The sequence below is a fragment of the Neophocaena asiaeorientalis genome, unplaced genomic scaffold (assembly GCF_003031525.2).
Source record: "Neophocaena asiaeorientalis asiaeorientalis breed wild unplaced genomic scaffold, Neophocaena_asiaeorientalis_V1.1 scaffold450, whole genome shotgun sequence".
NCBI classification, from domain to species: domain Eukaryota; kingdom Metazoa; phylum Chordata; class Mammalia; order Artiodactyla; family Phocoenidae; genus Neophocaena; species Neophocaena asiaeorientalis.
This window is the reverse complement of record NW_020175674.1, coordinates 318,870-338,713: the sequence shown is the minus strand read 5'-3', so window position 1 is coordinate 338,713 and position 19,844 is coordinate 318,870. Positions and strand designations below refer to the sequence as shown.

Below are 19,844 nucleotides of genomic sequence, written 5' to 3'. Positions count from 1 at the left end.
ATTTTCAAGTCAGTGGTAGAATCGAAAGTAGAATTTAGCACTTTTTATTTTTTTTATAATTAACATTTAGTATTATTTTGGCATATAAGAAAACTTTTGTATATTCATAGTACATAGTTTGTATACTCATAGTACATAGTCTTAAATAGAGAATAAGAAGAGAAAATATATCGGGATTAATTTACAGGAATTCTTACAGTATGAAACATTCATTTAGGATTCCTGATTTCTGTTTTAGTGTTCTACTCTTTATCTTCTTCCATGAACCGGATTGGAAACATTTCAGAGACAAATTCAGAAAGTGGAAAACTAATGGACAATTTAACATGGTCAATGGGTTTATGTATAAAAAATTTTCTTTAAGTGTTACAGGTTTTTGTGTGGGTATGCTTAGATTTTAAAAGGTTTATTTTGCATAAGTGCATAATTTTTCCCTGTTTAAATTATTCTTTGTTTCTTGACTCCGCAGTGCAAATACACAAAACGCATCATTATGTTCTGGAACTGTAAGACGTTTTCCTCATACTAATGCACAGATAGCAATAGTAAAAACAGCAGCCCAAAGGTAAGGATTCTGATTGCCTTTGTTTAGTATATATACACCATCCTCTTTAATAGGAGTTTTTCACTGCCTTTTTTTTTTTAAACCTTTTTTTTCCTTAATTTGTGGAACTTTATTATGTTTCCATTGTCTCTAAAGAGATATTCATGTTTCTGAAATAATTCATGTCCTAGAATTTTTTTATTTTATATCTGCTTTTGAGTAAATCCCATTCTGTAAATAGAGACATTTTAAGTAAAAGCTATTCTATTGCATTATGTTTCTGTTAAATTAAGCTGATTTTTACAACATTTGACAGAGAAATCTTCAGCTGGTAGTTTATTTCTGATGAGTAAAACTACAGTTATTACCTTTCTTTGTAAGGTTTATAAGATTTCATAGCATCAAAGTAAATCACATTATTAGTTTTAAATGTTTGAGAAATTTTTGTGTTTTCATAAATTTGAGTGTTCTCATTGATCATGAAAGTATTACTTGAATCTTGAAATAATGAATGTAACAGTGTAATGCTTGGTGTTTTTAAATGCTTTTGAGGTTTTTCATAACCATTTTTGGATGGTTATGAAATTTCCGTTGAATTTCAGTTCTTCATCAGTTTCAGTTGACCAAGAAATTCTTAGGCTCCAACAATTAGAAAAATAATTTATCTCTTTATTTCTTGCATTTTGAATAGTTGCATAAAATTTTTATAACTAGTAAAATTTAAGGATTTTTTAAATATATGCTAGATGTTGTTCTTCATTTTTTAAAATGTTGATCTAGACTGCTACTCATTCAGAAAATGTGTCCTGATTCTTACCCTTGCTGTATTTGCTATTTATGTAGATTTGCTATAACAGAGATTTTCAACTTAAATACCTATTTTATCATTCTCATACTTTAGGACAATAAGAAAACCTTTCCTTTGCTTAAATATATTATTTTTCGTAGTTTTGACATAAGATATTTCAGAAAATCAACTAAAAAGATGGAGAAATTACTATACATACCACAAAATTGGCTTGCCTTACAAATCAAGCTTTCTGGCCTACATGTGGCACAAACATGAGAACAAACAATAAAAGGAGAGTAATTAGTGGGAGGGAAGAAGGATAGACACACTGTTTCTCACACACTGATCACATTGATAGAATTCATCCCTAAGAAAGATCTGTCTACTTGCTATTCTGAAATGTGGTCTAAGTTGAAGTACTGATTTATAATCAAGTGATATATTCTACAACCAAAATTATTATTGGTTTAGAAGTTATCTACCAGTTTAGAATTATTTACACTATGCCTTATTCTCCCCATCCCTCCTTTCTTCATTGGTAATGTTAAAAAATTGATTCCAGTTTGGGAATTGGTATGTGTTTTGTTTTATTCTAGGTCCTGGCACATCTTATACCTTGCCATGTGTATCATTGCTCATCTGTATAAAAGATTAGATTCTGTTAATAGGAAGTGGTATTTACTAGTAAAATACTGTTTCTTACACACACACACACACCCCTAATTTAATTTGTATTTAAAGAAACAATCCATTAAGGAAAACAGATTCTACTTATGTTTGTCTCATAAAATAAACATTTCTTAGTCCTACTGCAGTGTGACTGTTGTTAAAAAGATTTTGAAGTTCAAATACCAGTCATGGAGAGTTTTCCCAGTTTTCTTCCTTCAAAAATATTGAGTGATTTTATGCTACATACCAGGTATAGGTACAAAGTAGTCAAAGATGAATATGACAGTATTTGCCTTGAAGCTCAAGTGTGGTTAGGGTAAAGGACAGAAAGACGAGTAAACAAATGATTACCTGGTGAGTGCAGTGTAGAGATATACAAAGTATGTGTAGTACTGTTTACAGAGAAGGGAGCAGTGAGGAGTTCACAAAGGAAGTATCAAAGAAGCTTTTGAGTGTTTTAGCTAGAAGAGAACACTCCATGCATTAGGAACCACATCTTCAAAGGCATGAAAAAAAGCCTTCACCTGAGACGATTGCTACCAGACTTTTGGTTTTAATTAGTATAGTAGTGTTGGCACAATTGTCAGGCCTCAGATGAGGGTGAGCTCACTGGCTTTTACAGTTTCTCCTAATTTTTCTTATTTTCTCAACTCTTAATTTGAAATGATTAAAGGAAATGCCACCAGTTGGTAATTCACACACATAATCCATTACTCCTGGGGTGAGTGGTATAACTTGTCTTTTAAGTAAATCAGACCTGCATTTTGAATAATTTGTAAGATATGGGAACAAGTATAGCACACGTTTTTAGTCTAAAAGAAATGAATGAAGATTGTTAAAGTATCAGATCAGATTAGCTGCTATTTGGAGAATATTATGATTGCAATCAGTTTTCTTACTGCTATTCCAAATGTTAATTTAATTCATATTTAAAAGATTGTTTATATACTAGCAGTGATGGAGGACGATAGTATTAGTATGGAAGAAATGAAATGCAGAAAATTAAAAATCTTTATAACTATACCATCTCCACTCCTAACTTTAACCACACTTGGAAAAAGAGCACATTTACTGGTTTATGTTTTATTTACATTTTCACCGTTTTGTTTTGTTTTGTTTTTTATTAAGGATAGGTAGAAAGACTTAAAAGGACCATAGGGGGAAATGAATGTCTACAAAAGCATATATAATCCATAAATGGGAAAATGGGCTCCTGGAATAAGCAAGATTTAATTATTAATGAAAAGCACCACTTTGAAAGAATTTTTGAAGTCCAAAATCAGGTCATGGATACCAGAATCAATCACTCTATCTTTTTTCTTTCCTTTTTTTAAATTTTAAGAGCAGAAATAGTCCAAAAAGAATGTACGTCGACATTTTTACAAAGCCCTATGTTACTGATAATGGCTTCCCATCTCATTTTTTAAAAGCTTTTTTCTTTCTTCTTCTTCTTCTTTTTTTTAATATATATAAACTCTTCTAGGACAGGGCTTTGGTAATAAACACATATTGAGGAGTATTGGAGAATTACCATAATGTATAAATTAGATATAGTAAGTGCATTTTTCTCAAGGATAAGAGAAATGAGGATGGTGTATATATTTTTTGGTTTTGTTTTCTTCCTAACTCCCTTGGTTTATTGGAAAGAACCAAACCTGTTTCTTCTACTTTTACTCTGTCTTCTACCTCTTTTACTCTCAACAGGTGAGTTTAAAGAATAAAAGCAAGAGAGTACTAAACTCTTCTCACTTCTTGAGCACAACAGTGTAGGGTTGGAAATGGCTAGATTAGGTATTAACGTCTAACTTTTCGTTTTTATTTTACTTTTCCTGGAAATATTACACCATAAGAAATAAGTATATAAGAATAGACAGACTATATTTAAACTTTTATGTTTGTATTTTGTTTCACTTTAATAGGGGCATGATAATTTTCCTTCATTTTTCTGTCATTTGTCCAACGTAAATTTATTTTATACAGATTATCCCATTTTTTAAATAGCAGAAGTAAAAGTTCAAATGTGGTATTTGTGTAAGTTTATAATAATTCTTTTCCTTACTATTAAAACTTTTTTTTAAAATATGTTTCTTTTCAATGTTATGTAAAACCAACTTACCATTATTATTTTTTCTTAATTTGCTAGGATTAAATTGATATTTTACTGTGTGCTTCATGTGATGGGAATATAAGAGTTAATATGGGGACTCAGGGATTTTTGTGAACTATGTTTTGCTTACAGTTCTGAATATTTAGTTTCTTTTGTAATAGGCATAATTCTAGGATGTGAATCTTATTCTAAATTGAGGGTTTTATAATTTTACCCTTGAGTACTTGATATTGATAGCTTTTTAGATTTTCCATGAATTGTGGAGAAGGGTGGACATTTTATACATTGGACTTTGGGTTAGAGGCCATGATTTTAAGTCCCAGGACTTTTCTTGTGTCCCAAACCGTGTACTGTATTTGTATTTAATCTAAGGCTTTTGTGCAAAAGTTTCAGCCTTAAAAAATGTTTCTTTTCTTACTCAGAAGCAAATACAGTTGGACTTCTGTATCTGGGGGTTCCACATCTGTGGATTCAACCAAGCACAGATAAAAAAAAAAATCCAAGGGAAAAATTCCAGAAAGTACCACAAAGCAAAACTTGAATTTTCTGGTACTCAACAACTGTTTACATAGCATTTACATTGTATTAGGTATTATAAGTAGTCTAGAGATGATTTGCAGTATATGGGAGGATGTGCTTAGGTTATATGCAAATACTATACCCTTTTATATAAGGGACTTGAGCACCCACTATTTTGTTATCTGCCTTGGGTCCTAGAACCAATCCTGTGCAGATAACCGAGGGATGACTTTAATCACGCCTGATAACGGGATTGGGACCTCTAAAAATTTTATAACTTTTAGGAAGTTGTATTGTTCCTTGAAGACAATTTCTTTAACCACTCTAAAATAACATATATCCTCAAGTGTTGGATGGTTAAATAAAGCTCTTTCAAGAATTTTTGAATCTTTGTACATACTTCTTTATTCTTTAAATATGTTTAGATATAAATTATTTTCTGTACTGACAGAAATTGAAAGCCAATTTACATATCTGACAAGATTCAAAACACTAGTATATTACATATATATAATGTGTTTAAAACAAATTAATCACAGAGTTTTGCCTTATTGACTGCAGTTACTAAAACTACAATGATATATCAAAAATGAGGTCTTGCCTCTTACATTTTTTTTCTTTTTCATGTTTTAAGCAGTCTGGACCAAAAGGAAAGGTAAGCTCAATATTGATGAAATTAGAGCATGGATACAGCAGTAAAATACCAGATTATTTATATGCTTTGAAAAATGTCCATTGAACTAGAGTTCATCATTAAGTTTATTAATTATTTTAATAAAAAGGAAACTAATAGCACAACATGATATTTGACTTATGTGGGTAATATTTCACCATAATTCTCAATATATATATATATTTTCCATGAACGATTATTAAATATTTATACTGATATGTAACTACTTTTGTTTTAGAAATAGAATATTTCAGGATCTTAGTAGTAAAATTGTTTTCAGTTACTTAATTTAAATATTTCTTGTATTTCAGTGGTAATATTTTTGTTTTATACTTTAGTAGAGTGAGGGGAAAAATAGAAGTAGAATACCTTAAGCTTGGAGTTAAAACTCTAAACATCAAAAATTTGTGACAGAATTTTATGATCACTCTTTGTTCCCTTTGTAATAACATCTTACACACACACACACACCCCTAATTTAATTTGTATTTAAAGAAACAATCCATTAAGGAAAACAGATTCTACTTATGTTTGTCTCATAAAATAAACATTTCTTAGTCCTACTGCAGTGTGACTGTTGTTAAAAAGATTTTGAAGTTCAAATACCAGTCATGGAGAGTTTTCCCAGTTTTCTTCCTTCAAAAATATTGAGTGATTTTATGCTACATACCAGGTATAGGTACAAAGTAGTCAAAGATGAATATGACAGTATTTGCCTTGAAGCTCAAGTGTGGTTAGGGTAAAGGACAGAAAGACGAGTAAACAAATGATTACCTGGTGAGTGCAGTGTAGAGATATACAAAGTATGTGTAGTACTGTTTACAGAGAAGGGAGCAGTGAGGAGTTCACAAAGGAAGTATTAAAGAAGCTTTTGAGTGTTTTAGCTAAAAGAGAACACTCCATGCATTAGGAACCACATCTTCAAAGGCATGAAAAAAAGCCTTCACCTGAGACGATTGCTACCAGACTTTTGGTTTTAATTAGTATAGTAGTGTTGGCACAATTGTCAGGCCTCAGATGAGGGTGAGCTCACTGGCTTTTACAGTTTCTCCTAATTTTTCTTATTTTCTCAACTCTTAATTTGAAATGATTAAAGGAAATGCCACCAGTTGGTAATTCACACACATAATCCATTACTCCTGGGGTGAGTGGTATAACTTGTCTTTTAAGTAAATCAGACCTGCATTTTGAATAATTTGTAAGATATGGGAACAAGTATAGCACACGTTTTTAGTCTAAAAGAAATGAATGAAGATTGTTAAAGTATCAGATCAGATTAGCTGCTATTTGGAGAATATTATGATTGCAATCAGTTTTCTTACTGCTATTCCAAATGTTAATTTAATTCATATTTAAAAGATTGTTTATATACTAGCAGTGATGGAGGACGATAGTATTAGTATGGAAGAAATGAAATGCAGAAAATTAAAAATCTTTATAACTATACCATCTCCACTCCTAACTTTAACCACACTTGGAAAAAGAGCACATTTACTGGTTTATGTTTTATTTACATTTTCACCGTTTTGTTTTGTTTTGTTTTTTATTAAGGATAGGTAGAAAGACTTAAAAGGACCATAGGGGGAAATGAATGTCTACAAAAGCATATATAATCCATAAATGGGAAAATGGGCTCCTGGAATAAGCAAGATTTAATTATTAATGAAAAGCACCACTTTGAAAGAATTTTTGAAGTCCAAAATCAGGTCATGGATACCAGAATCAATCACTCTATCTTTTTTCTTTCCTTTTTTTAAATTTTAAGAGCAGAAATAGTCCAAAAAGAATGTACGTCGACATTTTTACAAAGCCCTATGTTACTGATAATGGCTTCCCATCTCATTTTTTAAAAGCTTTTTTCTTTCTTCTTCTTCTTCTTTTTTTTAATATATATAAACTCTTCTAGGACAGGGCTTTGGTAATAAACACATATTGAGGAGTATTGGAGAATTACCATAATGTATAAATTAGATATAGTAAGTGCATTTTTCTCAAGGATAAGAGAAATGAGGATGGTGTATATATTTTTTGGTTTTGTTTTCTTCCTAACTCCCTTGGTTTATTGGAAAGAACCAAACCTGTTTCTTCTACTTTTACTCTGTCTTCTACCTCTTTTACTCTCAACAGGTGAGTTTAAAGAATAAAAGCAAGAGAGTACTAAACTCTTCTCACTTCTTGAGCACAACAGTGTAGGGTTGGAAATGGCTAGATTAGGTATTAACGTCTAACTTTTCGTTTTTATTTTACTTTTCCTGGAAATATTACACCATAAGAAATAAGTATATAAGAATAGACAGACTATATTTAAACTTTTATGTTTGTATTTTGTTTCACTTTAATAGGGGCATGATAATTTTCCTTCATTTTTCTGTCATTTGTCCAACGTAAATTTATTTTATACAGATTATCCCATTTTTTAAATAGCAGAAGTAAAAGTTCAAATGTGGTATTTGTGTAAGTTTATAATAATTCTTTTCCTTACTATTAAAACTTTTTTTTAAAATATGTTTCTTTTCAATGTTATGTAAAACCAACTTACCATTATTATTTTTTCTTAATTTGCTAGGATTAAATTGATATTTTACTGTGTGCTTCATGTGATGGGAATATAAGAGTTAATATGGGGACTCAGGGATTTTTGTGAACTATGTTTTGCTTACAGTTCTGAATATTTAGTTTCTTTTGTAATAGGCATAATTCTAGGATGTGAATCTTATTCTAAATTGAGGGTTTTATAATTTTACCCTTGAGTACTTGATATTGATAGCTTTTTAGATTTTCCATGAATTGTGGAGAAGGGTGGACATTTTATACATTGGACTTTGGGTTAGAGGCCATGATTTTAAGTCCCAGGACTTTTCTTGTGTCCCAAACCGTGTACTGTATTTGTATTTAATCTAAGGCTTTTGTGCAAAAGTTTCAGCCTTAAAAAATGTTTCTTTTCTTACTCAGAAGCAAATACAGTTGGACTTCTGTATCTGGGGGTTCCACATCTGTGGATTCAACCAAGCACAGATAAAAAAAAAAATCCAAGGGAAAAATTCCAGAAAGTACCACAAAGCAAAACTTGAATTTTCTGGTACTCAACAACTGTTTACATAGCATTTACATTGTATTAGGTATTATAAGTAGTCTAGAGATGATTTGCAGTATATGGGAGGATGTGCTTAGGTTATATGCAAATACTATACCCTTTTATATAAGGGACTTGAGCACCCACTATTTTGTTATCTGCCTTGGGTCCTAGAACCAATCCTGTGCAGATAACCGAGGGATGACTTTAATCACGCCTGATAACGGGATTGGGACCTCTAAAAATTTTATAACTTTTAGGAAGTTGTATTGTTCCTTGAAGACAATTTCTTTAACCACTCTAAAATAACATATATCCTCAAGTGTTGGATGGTTAAATAAAGCTCTTTCAAGAATTTTTGAATCTTTGTACATACTTCTTTATTCTTTAAATATGTTTAGATATAAATTATTTTCTGTACTGACAGAAATTGAAAGCCAATTTACATATCTGACAAGATTCAAAACACTAGTATATTACATATATATAATGTGTTTAAAACAAATTAATCACAGAGTTTTGCCTTATTGACTGCAGTTACTAAAACTACAATGATATATCAAAAATGAGGTCTTGCCTCTTACATTTTTTTTCTTTTTCATGTTTTAAGCAGTCTGGACCAAAAGGAAAGGTAAGCTCAATATTGATGAAATTAGAGCATGGATACAGCAGTAAAATACCAGATTATTTATATGCTTTGAAAAATGTCCATTGAACTAGAGTTCATCATTAAGTTTATTAATTATTTTAATAAAAAGGAAACTAATAGCACAACATGATATTTGACTTATGTGGGTAATATTTCACCATAATTCTCAATATATATATATATTTTCCATGAACGATTATTAAATATTTATACTGATATGTAACTACTTTTGTTTTAGAAATAGAATATTTCAGGATCTTAGTAGTAAAATTGTTTTCAGTTACTTAATTTAAATATTTCTTGTATTTCAGTGGTAATATTTTTGTTTTATACTTTAGTAGAGTGAGGGGAAAAATAGAAGTAGAATACCTTAAGCTTGGAGTTAAAACTCTAAACATCAAAAATTTGTGACAGAATTTTATGATCACTCTTTGTTCCCTTTGTAATAACACGGGCAAACACATCATCCTTTAGCAGAAATGTTGAATAATGTAAATAACATGGAAACAGGTTTTTAAGAACACACATTTCTTAGAATAGTGAAATGATTGTAGTTTTCTAAATCAAATGCCCATAAGAATAGCTCCTCTCCTCAATGTATGTATGTGGAAATTTTTGTGCATGTGTGTATCTTTTTTTCTTGCTTCCATGAGTTTCAAGAACCTTTTATGAATTCTCCCCTCCCAAAACAGGTAAACAGCCCTTGTTTTAAACCAATACTTTAATATCATTGGTGATGGTCAAAAGAAGGGACATTCTATAATTTTATTTAATTATGTAACTTTGACTCTATAATTTTGTTTAAAGGTATAGAGGAGGCAAAGAGGACACCTTGCAATATTTTATAGAATGCTATATATTCCATCTTACTTCATGAACACCAGGTTTCTGAACTGAAGATGATCCTGTCAGCAAAAGATTTAGGCATATTTTATAATTCTGAAATACTTCACAGTTCTTACATGGTTTAAATGAATGCATTGTGCAAATATTTTACTACTTTCCTCCTGGGAAAGAAAAATTATTTTTCTATTGTGTCTGTTTTTCTCTCTGAGTAAATTATTATTTCTTGTCAGACATAGATGAGTCATTTTATATCTTTTGAATTTTTAATTCATAAGTGACTATATTTTGGGGAGAAGATCATTAATAAGATGTTTATAAAGTATAAAGGTCTTAGAATATTCTCTTATAATAGCCTTGGTGGGTTTATACTGATTTTTTTCTGCTGTTTTGGCTTCTTATGCATATTTCTGTTGGGGAAATTTATTCATTGATACATTCAGCAAATATTTCAGTGACTCTATGTGCCAGGCACTCTTCTAGGAGCAGACAAAAATCCCTACTCTCTTGGAGCTTATATTCCTGTTTGAATAATACTGGAATAGAAGTCAGAGATGTAGAATTAAGTAACCAGCATTACCAGTAGGCACATAACTTACTCTAAAATGGGGATAATGATATTTGTCCAATTTTAAAGGAGATTTGTGAAGAACAGAGATTTGTTCTGTTATGAGATAATTATTTGAAACTGACATATACACTGTAAAGTTTGAAATTTCTGTAATAATAGGTGCTGAAATTCTTTGTCTTTTTGTACCAACATTACCGCCAGGGGCTAGGCGTGAAGCAGCATCTATTTATAAAATATGTTATGATGAATACACTGGAGTGCTTTATTCAGCAGCTTAGTTACTGTTAGGTTCCATTTAGCCCATTAATCCTTTGGAATCTCACCTAAAATTATTTTATCTTTGTCAGAGATAAACTGAGAAGAACTTTTGTGTCAGATTTTACTTTGTAAATTTTTTTTACGTAAGCCATTTTTCCTCCCTTATGAACAAAGCCACATCTTTTTTTCTGACCTTTGAAAAGTAATAGAAAATCTTTTATCTTTATCCCTTAACACATGAAGGACTGTAAATCTTTGAACTAAATGATTTCTTTAAAAGAGGATGGTTTATCTAATAAACAAAAGTTAGGTAGTTGTGGAAGGTTAATCTTCTCCAGGTTCTTTCCCTTTGTACTGTATACTGGGCACAATGAGGTATATTTTAGGTTTAAAACCAAGCTGGAATAAAAATTAAACAACGATATTAAGGTCCAGAGCTTGCAAACTTAAAAAATTTGCTGCCATTTTTCTTTGTTGTGGGTGACTTTGACAACTTGAATGACTTGAATTCTTTTCTGACTCTTGGACAGTTGGCTTGTGAATATAGTGTACGTGGTAGCACCAGCAACCTAGAATATTTAATCTGGTATTAGAACTTTTTTTTTCTCCTTAGATAAAGACAGTTGACCTATTATGAAACTGAAGCACATAGTAGTTTTCAAATTAAAAATTTTTTTAAATATTTTTATTATAAATATGTGCGTATCGTAGAGAATTTTTAAACAACAAAAAGATACAAAGGGAAAAGGATACAATAAAAGACATACATGAAACACTAGAAATGTTAACTTAAAAGAGAGTATTTGAAAAGACAAGTATTACAATGAAAGATTTTATAATTTTTAAAAAGCTCTTATAATCGAAAATTACATCATTAGTATCTTCATGCATTTCTTTCCAATTTTCTTTTTCCTGTGTACTTTTAAATATACCTAATACATGAAATCATAATAAAAGTACAGCTGCATATTCTGAGTTTTCACCTAACAGTATGTCCTAGCCTTTTTCCCTGTTAAGTTGGCTTCTAAAAATGATTTGTAATGATTATGTAATAGCTTGTCTGGCAGATATACATAATTTATTTACCCATTAGTCCATTTCTTGTTGTTTTTCACTGTTGTATATGACAGCGGTCCCCAACCTTTTTGGTACCAGGGACCGGTTTCATGGAAGACAATTTTTCCATGGAAGCAGGGGCAGCAGATGGTCCAGGCAGTAATGCGAGCGCGATGGGCAGCGGCAGACGAAACCTCGCTCCCTCACCCACCGCTCCCCTCCTGCTGTGCGGCCCGGTTCCTAACAGGCCGAGGACCAGCCGAGGCCCGGGGCTTGGGGACCCCTGGTATATGACACATTGAGGAACAACTTTGCGTGTAAATCTCTAAGTGCATCTCCTAAGATAAATCTCTGGGAAAGGATTCTTTGGGCTAGGTTACAGATGTTTTTAATGCTCTTAATAGGTATTGCGAAATTGTTTTGCAGACAGGTGGTACCAATTTATATTAGCATTATAAATTGGTGTCTCAAGGTACCTGAAAATAAAATTATATTCAGATGGTACTGCCTTCCTTAGAATTATGAGAGTCATCTGAAACCCTAGATATAATAAGAGTATAGTAAGATGATAGAATACAAGACTAATAATGTTAATAATTTTTTATTCACTCTGATCAATTGCGGTATATATTGGAATGACCAAAATTTCCTTCACAGTAGCAACTAAAATTAAATATTCAGTAATAAAATTAATGATGTGTAGATCCTTTATAAATATATCTAAAGAACCTGATCTGAGGCATATATTAGGTTCCTGGTTGGTTATTTGATATCAGTGCTCCTTAAAATAAACTTAATGCAATTTTAGTCAGAAATCTTGCTGACTTTGTTATTTTAGGAAATTTGGCCAATTGATTCTAAAGTTTATTTAGGAGAGTAAATACTTGAGAAGAGTAAGAGATGAGACTTACTTTATAAAAAGAAGAATAAGTGGGGGAAGAGAAGAATGACATGTCTTACCACATAATAAAGCATACTGTGAAGAAAACAGTGATTGGATATGGAAACATTGGAAAAAAGCCTAGAAAGTAGAGCAGTAAACAGACTAGAGATTCCAAGTATATTCAGTTTCCAGCTACCCTGTCTAATCAATAAATGTTTAGTTTACAGTGCCTGAATTATGGTATTTGCACATAGGCTAATATTTTGAATTACTTTATGATGGCTCTGCATGGTGGCCAGTGGTTCAGTTTTGACATTACCACCCTTGTTCAGCATGATTGTACAATTATTTGACCTGATAAATACACTTCTAATTACGTACTGCCTCTTAGTTATACACATTTATTACTTCCAAATATTTATCAAGTGCCTGCTGTGTTCTAGGTATAAGGATACAGTGATGAACAAAACAAACAAGATCTCTGCTCTCGTGTAGTTTACATTTTGATGGGCAAAAACTGATAATGAACAAGTAAAACACCAAAAAATAAGTTCTGTGTAAAAAAGTATAATTGGATGATGTGGTATAGAGTGACAGTATGGTTTCTTTAGATGTTCAGAGAGACACTCAACTATGAAGCTAACATTTAAGCAAGGACTGAATGAGCAGCAGTTAGCCATACTGATCATAGTGATCATAGAGATGGCTTTTCCACATAGGGAAGAGGTGGTGCTAAGATATTAATGCTGGAGTGAGTTTGGCATGTTCAAAGAACAGAAATAAGCACTGCGGGGTGGGTTTGGTAAAGGTCAGCTAGGGCCCCTAGATCATAAAAGTCTTTCTGTAAGATGATCTGAAGAGTTTGGGTTTTATGTGGTGCACTCACTAGAAGATTTCAGGTCATTTTAGGTAGGGAAGTGTTGTTATTACCTGATAAATCTTTGAGATTTAAAAAAATAATCTTTTGTATATGATTTATAATTTGGCACAATTAAAAACTTAAGTCAGTGGCATTCAGTTAAGGCTAAGCGTGATTTACTTACCAAATAGAGATATGCTACAAAAGAAAATCAGGAATAATCTTTGACTATTGAAAACTCTCTCAGCAAAATCTAGGAATTGGAGAGGTAGAAGGGCAGAAGTAAAAGGTATCTTAAGGCCTTTTATTTTTGGAAGGGGGACTGAATGGAGTAGGATGGGGAAGTAAAAGGATTTTAAAGATCTTATCCCCTTAGAGATGATGCAGTAGAATATCTTGTTTGAGGAAATAGTTGTAATCTTGAGACCATGTTGATGAACAAAATATGCAGTTGGAATAAGGGTTGAGAGAGGGAAGGTAACTATTTGTTAAATTAACCAGGGGAGGAAAAACAAATGAAAGGTAATTGTGCAAATCAGTAAAAATAGGGGAAAAGAGTGAAAATAAACAAATATAAGAAACAACTAATACAGTAAGATGAAAGGAAAACATGAAGTTTATCAGATGCAATAATGATTGTGATCAGCTCGAGTATATTTAATAAGAGACAAACTGGTTGAATTAAACCCAGCTATATCATGTTGTTTACCAGAATCAGATATTTATAAAATAACAATTTGTAAGTAAAGGGGTCTCTTGAGTCTTAGAGTCAAAAGAAATGCAAACAAAAGGAAAGCATGAGTAGAATTTTAGCAACAAATGAAATAGAATTAAGGATTAGAAGCACTAAATAGTATAACGGAGCACATTTTATAATGGAGACACTCGTGAGAGTGTAAGTAACAACGAGCTGTGTAAAGCTCCCCTAAAATATCTAAAATGCAAGACGTTCTTGGTTAGAGTACAACTTCGGGAGATTTTAATACATCTCTTCAAAAATTAGATTACAGTTTAAACATGAATCTGGAATAATGCATTTTCATGAAAAATGAACATATTTAATTTATTTTATAGGAATTTACATCTTTTGAGATCAGTTCGAGCAATGGAACGATTTATAAAATGAGTTTCAAAACCAACCTAAAAAAAAAAAAGCAGAACTCAGATCCTGGTTTCTAATACCACTCTAATAAAAGGAACATGGAGAAACGGCTGATTCTAGGGATGGGTTAGGGAAAACCAGGATCCAGACAGGTATTCAAAAAACAAAGGGGTACTTGCTTCAGCAGCATATATACTAAAATTGGAACGATACAGAGATTTTCATGGCCCTTGTATGAGGACGACATGCAGATTGGCAAAGCATTCCTTATTTCTGTAAATTTTATGTATGTTTTATCAGAATTAAAAAAAAGAATGAGGTCACATGAACACAGGAGCCAACTGAAAGAGCTCCCAAGGGCCAAAACTGAAACAATTGGATTATAACCTAAAGTATAAAATAAATATTCATGAGTCATACTGGTATAAATGATTGAATAAGTGATTTATTTATTGAACTCTCCTGGGGTTTTTATAAGCTGCTTAAAATGAATTGGGGTAAATAGGTGTTTATACAGAAGAATTCCAAATAATATGTGAAGATAGTTTCCTCTTCAGGAAGTAGAATTTAACTACCCCTGCCCCTTTTGTGGGCTGGACTGATTGGACTTGCTTCCAAGTAGAATGTCAAAAGGGAAAATAACTTTGGAGTGGAGAAACCTGGCAAACACTACTTTAGCCAGATGATCAAGGATAACCTCACTAGTGATGTAAATCATCGATACCATGTAACCCCCTGATATGATGTGATGAGATGGGCACTGTCCACCAAACCTACAACTTCAGTCTAATCATGAGAAAAACATCAGACAAACCCACATTGTGGGGCATTCTACAAAATAACTAACCAAGTCTCTTCCAAAGTGTCAAGGTCATGAAAAACAGTGGGAAACAAAACAGTCTGGGAAACAAAGAAGAGACTAAGGAGACATGATGACTCAATGCGGTGGATCCTAGATTGGATTCTGGAACAAACAAAGGATATTAGTGGAATAGCTGGCGAAGTTCAAATAAAGCCTGGCATTTAGTTAATAGCAGTGTACAAATGTTGATTTCTTTTTTTGACTTATGTATGAGGGTAATGAAGGTGTTAACGTTAAGAAAAACTGGGTAAAGGATATAAGAGAATTCTGAATTGTCTTTTCAAGTCTTCAGCAAATCAAATTATTCTAAAATAAAGTTTATTAAAAAAAAAAAGGTCTGAAGCCTGTCTAACCTTTAATAAGGAGTCTGATGTTATTTGAAGAGTTCTGCACAGAAGGAAAAAAAGCTCTCCAGTTCATTTTATACAGCTTGTAAAAACGTTGGGTCCATGAAGTGAGGTTTTCTCTAAAACTTCTATGCAGAACACAAGCCCTCAGAAGCAAAAAAAATGCTCCCGCTTGGTAGAAGACAAAAGATAGGGACACTTCTCTGTTTCTGCTTGGTTTGAGGTAGGAAAGAAAATCCACCAGGAGATTAAATTCTAGCCTTAAGCATCATAGTAGTTTGGAGTTTGAAATTTTAGTGTCTGTAGAGTGATGGAACTCTCAAATTAAGAAATTAACATGAAATTTCATTTTTGATTACCTAACAAAGTTTCTTTTAAAAACTAAGTTTTAAAGAACACAAGATTATAGCTAGAAAGTTCTTTTAATTCCCTTATTAAACAAATACTACTTTATTCTGAAATTATTGTATTCTTGTATTAAACTTAAGGTATGCTTTTATTTCTGTAATTTACTCATTATAATACATTTTTTAAAACAATCTGCTCTGTCTGTATAGGGAAAGGTGTAGTAAATATTAGATACAGAATGGCCATAAGGTTTGGAAATGTTGGCAAATAGCATAATTTTTAGCATTACATTACAATACATGATAGGTCATGGATGTTACATGATATATTCAGTGCATTGTTTGTTCCTCATCAGCAGTGCATGGTTCAGTGCAGTGTCAAACAGCAAAGAGCAGTGTGAATTAGCGCAGCATTTTCAGAAATCCCTGCACATCTATGATATGTTGCCTCCAGTGATTTATGCCAGTTATTACTGAATAAACCTGTGTTTATAGCATACCCCAGAATGAGCAATTAAGCAGACAGAAATCCAAAATATGTATTTCAGATTTTGTGGCCACTCTGTCAAATTATTTTGCTTGTTGATAATCCTTAGTATTTAAGAATACCTACTGTTTCTGTTGTCCACTGTTTTAAAAATATATAATGCATAGAGGTTTTGTAGTTTAATATAATTGTATCATCATGTTTTGCTTCAGATTTATTGACTCGGTTGCCTTTTATATTTGGTATCTTTACTTTTCCAGTGCAGAGTTATAAAAATTAGAGATTAAAAAATTGTTTTAAAGATAAGACTACGTTATATCATTTTTAGTGTGAGCATGTGTAGTATATAAAAACATGCATTTTATTTAAAGCTTAATGTAGTTAGGAGCTGAAAACCTACCTTATTTTTAGTAACACTAGTACCACTATCTCTAAGGCAAATTCTCATCTTCACAACTCGTATCCTCATGAATCTTATGGAAATTGTGGACAGTGTGGAAATTACCCAGTTGTACCAAATGCTGCTCAGTAATAATAATTGAAATGGTGAAAACACCATTACTCATCAATATTGGTGCAGTTTGCCAAGATTCAGATTCTGGTGTTGGTATTTAATAGTTGTGTGACCATGGGCAAGTTAATTAACCTCATTGTGCCTCAGTTTCCTCATCTGTAAAGTACTAACAATAGTATATACTTTATAAGGTCATTGTGAAGATTAAAGTAATTATTAGATACAAAGCACTTAGAACAGTACCTGGCACATGATGCTCACTATTTGCTAACTGCTGTCACAAATACACTACTATCACTACTCTTACTATTTTCTTCTTGTGTCATTTTCATATTTTGTTTTCAATTTAGGTGCTCTGACTTTTACAGTATAAGAATATGAAATCCTTACAGGAAAATTCCTTTAGGATTTTTGTTTAATAATTATATTGCCCTGTGATAAGTATTGATCACTCGGGTGAATGCATTTACAAATAACAGAATAACCTTTAATTCCCCCGTTAAATAAAATGAAAATATTTTTAGAAGCTTTTGTTTAGGATGGGAAGGTAGCTATTGTAGCTCCCTGGTTTATTGCATTTTTTTGCAAACCTCCTCCTTTCATGCTTTTATCCCACAATTAGCTATAGGATTTTTGCTTTTCTCCCAAACTATTGTATATTTGGACTTCTATAGTATTTTAGGATCCTTATTTACTAAGGATTCCTGTTCAGAATTCTGAAAATTGGTTAGGTGTGAAGTCTGACAATGTAATATATTTTTTAAAGTATAATTATACCCCCATAATGTAGTCATATTATAAGACTAAAATATTTATTTCATGATTTCTAGTTTTGTACACAACATTTTTTGTACTGCTTTTGGAATTATCCTCAAGGACAAGATCTTATTCACTCTTTATTCTTTATTCATTGATCTTTAAACAACTAGAAACATTTACAGCAAAATTGGGCAAGTTGAGTATTTATTATAAGCTGACTAACTTTTTTTATTCCAAAAATGCATGTGACAATGAAATATTAGGAGTTTTTTTTTTAAGTTTTTTTTTTTAACAGATTATGAAGGCAGTTCCAAAAGAAAAATTCTAAAGTTTTGTGTATTGGGGGAATAAATATATAACTTTCCAAAGTGACTACTTTGAAAGGACAAATACTTGTATTTATTTATTAAATATTTGTTTGAAAGACTGCCTGCTGTCAGCTTTCATAGATTGACAGTTTAAATAAAATATAGTCACTGCCCTTAGGGATCTTATAGTGCATTAAGGTTGCACTATTTGGGTAATATTTGGGTAATACAGTGTTACTATTTTATAGTACCACTTTTTATATGACAAACAAGCTATGATTTGCTTTTGATAAACATATTTTAAGTATTCCCTCTACTTTTTCATTTTAAAAATATTTTTTTCTTTTGGACTGAAACTATATAAATTTCCTTTTCTAGGAAAGAATATCCACCTCATGTCCAAAAATTTGAAAGTAATCCTGTAAGGTTAAGTCGGACCCAAGGTGTTGGTAAGTAAGTGTGCAGTTTTTTTTGTTACACCTGTGAAGGGTTTTGAGTAGTTGTAAGGAAGGTAGAATAGGAATATGGTACCAGTTTTAGAATATTCCCAGGTATAATAGGAATATATAGACCCATTTTTTATAATTGATTTGAGAACTTATTTATTATAATTGTGACCTGAAATCATTGGGGAATGATTCAAGGAGTGCACATTCAGGTGATTATAGTTGGAAATCTTTTTGATTATATTAGCATTGTTGTTAAACTCAGGATCCAAATATTAACTCTAGATGGGTTATAGCTTCAAAATTGTGTTTTGTTGCTCTTTGTTATAATCTTACATTATGTAATTTTCTTGATTAAAATGGTTTTGATCCTAAAATTTAGAATACATTAGGCACTGAATTAAAAAGAGCCCATACCTGATAAAACTGTGCTAATAGTAGATGTTGGAAAATTATTGTAAGTAGAAGTTTATATTTGCATTGAAGTAATTTTTAATACAGTGATATATTAAGCAAAAATAAAATAAGAGCAGATAGCATTTATGAAAAATGTTTCACCATCAAATTGATGTTCATTATCTAGAATAGATTCTTAATCTGTGTGTCCATCTTGTTTGTCCCAGACCTTTGCTTGTTTATTTATTTATTTTTTGACTTTTAAAAAATATTATAGTTGATTTACAATATTATATTAGTTTCAGATGTACAGCATTGTGATTCAGTATCTTTACAGGTTATTATTTATTAAGTTATTACAAGATAATGGCTGTAATTCCCCGTGCTATGGAATATATCCTTGTTGCTTGTATATTTTGCGAATAGTAGTTTGTATCTCTTAATCCCATAGGCCTTTGCTTATTTAAATAGCACTAGGGGCTCTTATTATCCAAAGTCTAATGATTTTAAGCAGCTCCAGTGGGTAAGACTCTGTGCTCCCAGTGCAGGGGCCCGGGTTCAATCCCTGCTTGGGGAACTAGATCCCGCATGCATGCCACAACTAAAGAGCTCACATGCCGCAACTAAGAGTCCACGTGCCGCAACTAAGAAGTCTGCATGCCACAACTAAAGATCCTGCATGCCGCAACTAAGACCCGGCGCAGCATAAATAGATAGATAGCAGCTAGGTTTTCCTGACTGCCAGCAGTTTGTTGTTTCTGTTTTTTTTTTTTTTTTTTTTT

At 31.8% G+C, this 19,844-nt stretch overlaps 1 protein-coding gene and 1 pseudogene across 6 annotated transcripts in view; both read left to right on the top strand.

Annotated features, from left to right (window-relative positions):
• SENP6 (SUMO specific peptidase 6) overlaps positions 1 to 19,844 on the top strand; it is a 104,139-nt gene that overhangs the window by 29,937 nt on the left and 54,358 nt on the right. For 4 of the 6 annotated variants that reach the window (XM_024731863.1, XM_024731861.1, XM_024731865.1 and 1 more), the window contains 3 exons: positions 470 to 565; positions 5,264 to 5,284; positions 18,599 to 18,669. In XM_024731863.1, the coding sequence (XP_024587631.1) occupies positions 470 to 565; positions 5,264 to 5,284; positions 18,599 to 18,669 (188 nt within the window). The remainder of the gene's footprint in view (positions 1 to 469; positions 566 to 5,263; positions 5,285 to 18,598; positions 18,670 to 19,844) is intronic. The other 2 variants (XM_024731862.1, XM_024731864.1) reach the window with 2 other exon arrangements.
• LOC112390834 (uncharacterized) lies at positions 14,772 to 14,871 on the top strand (annotated as a pseudogene).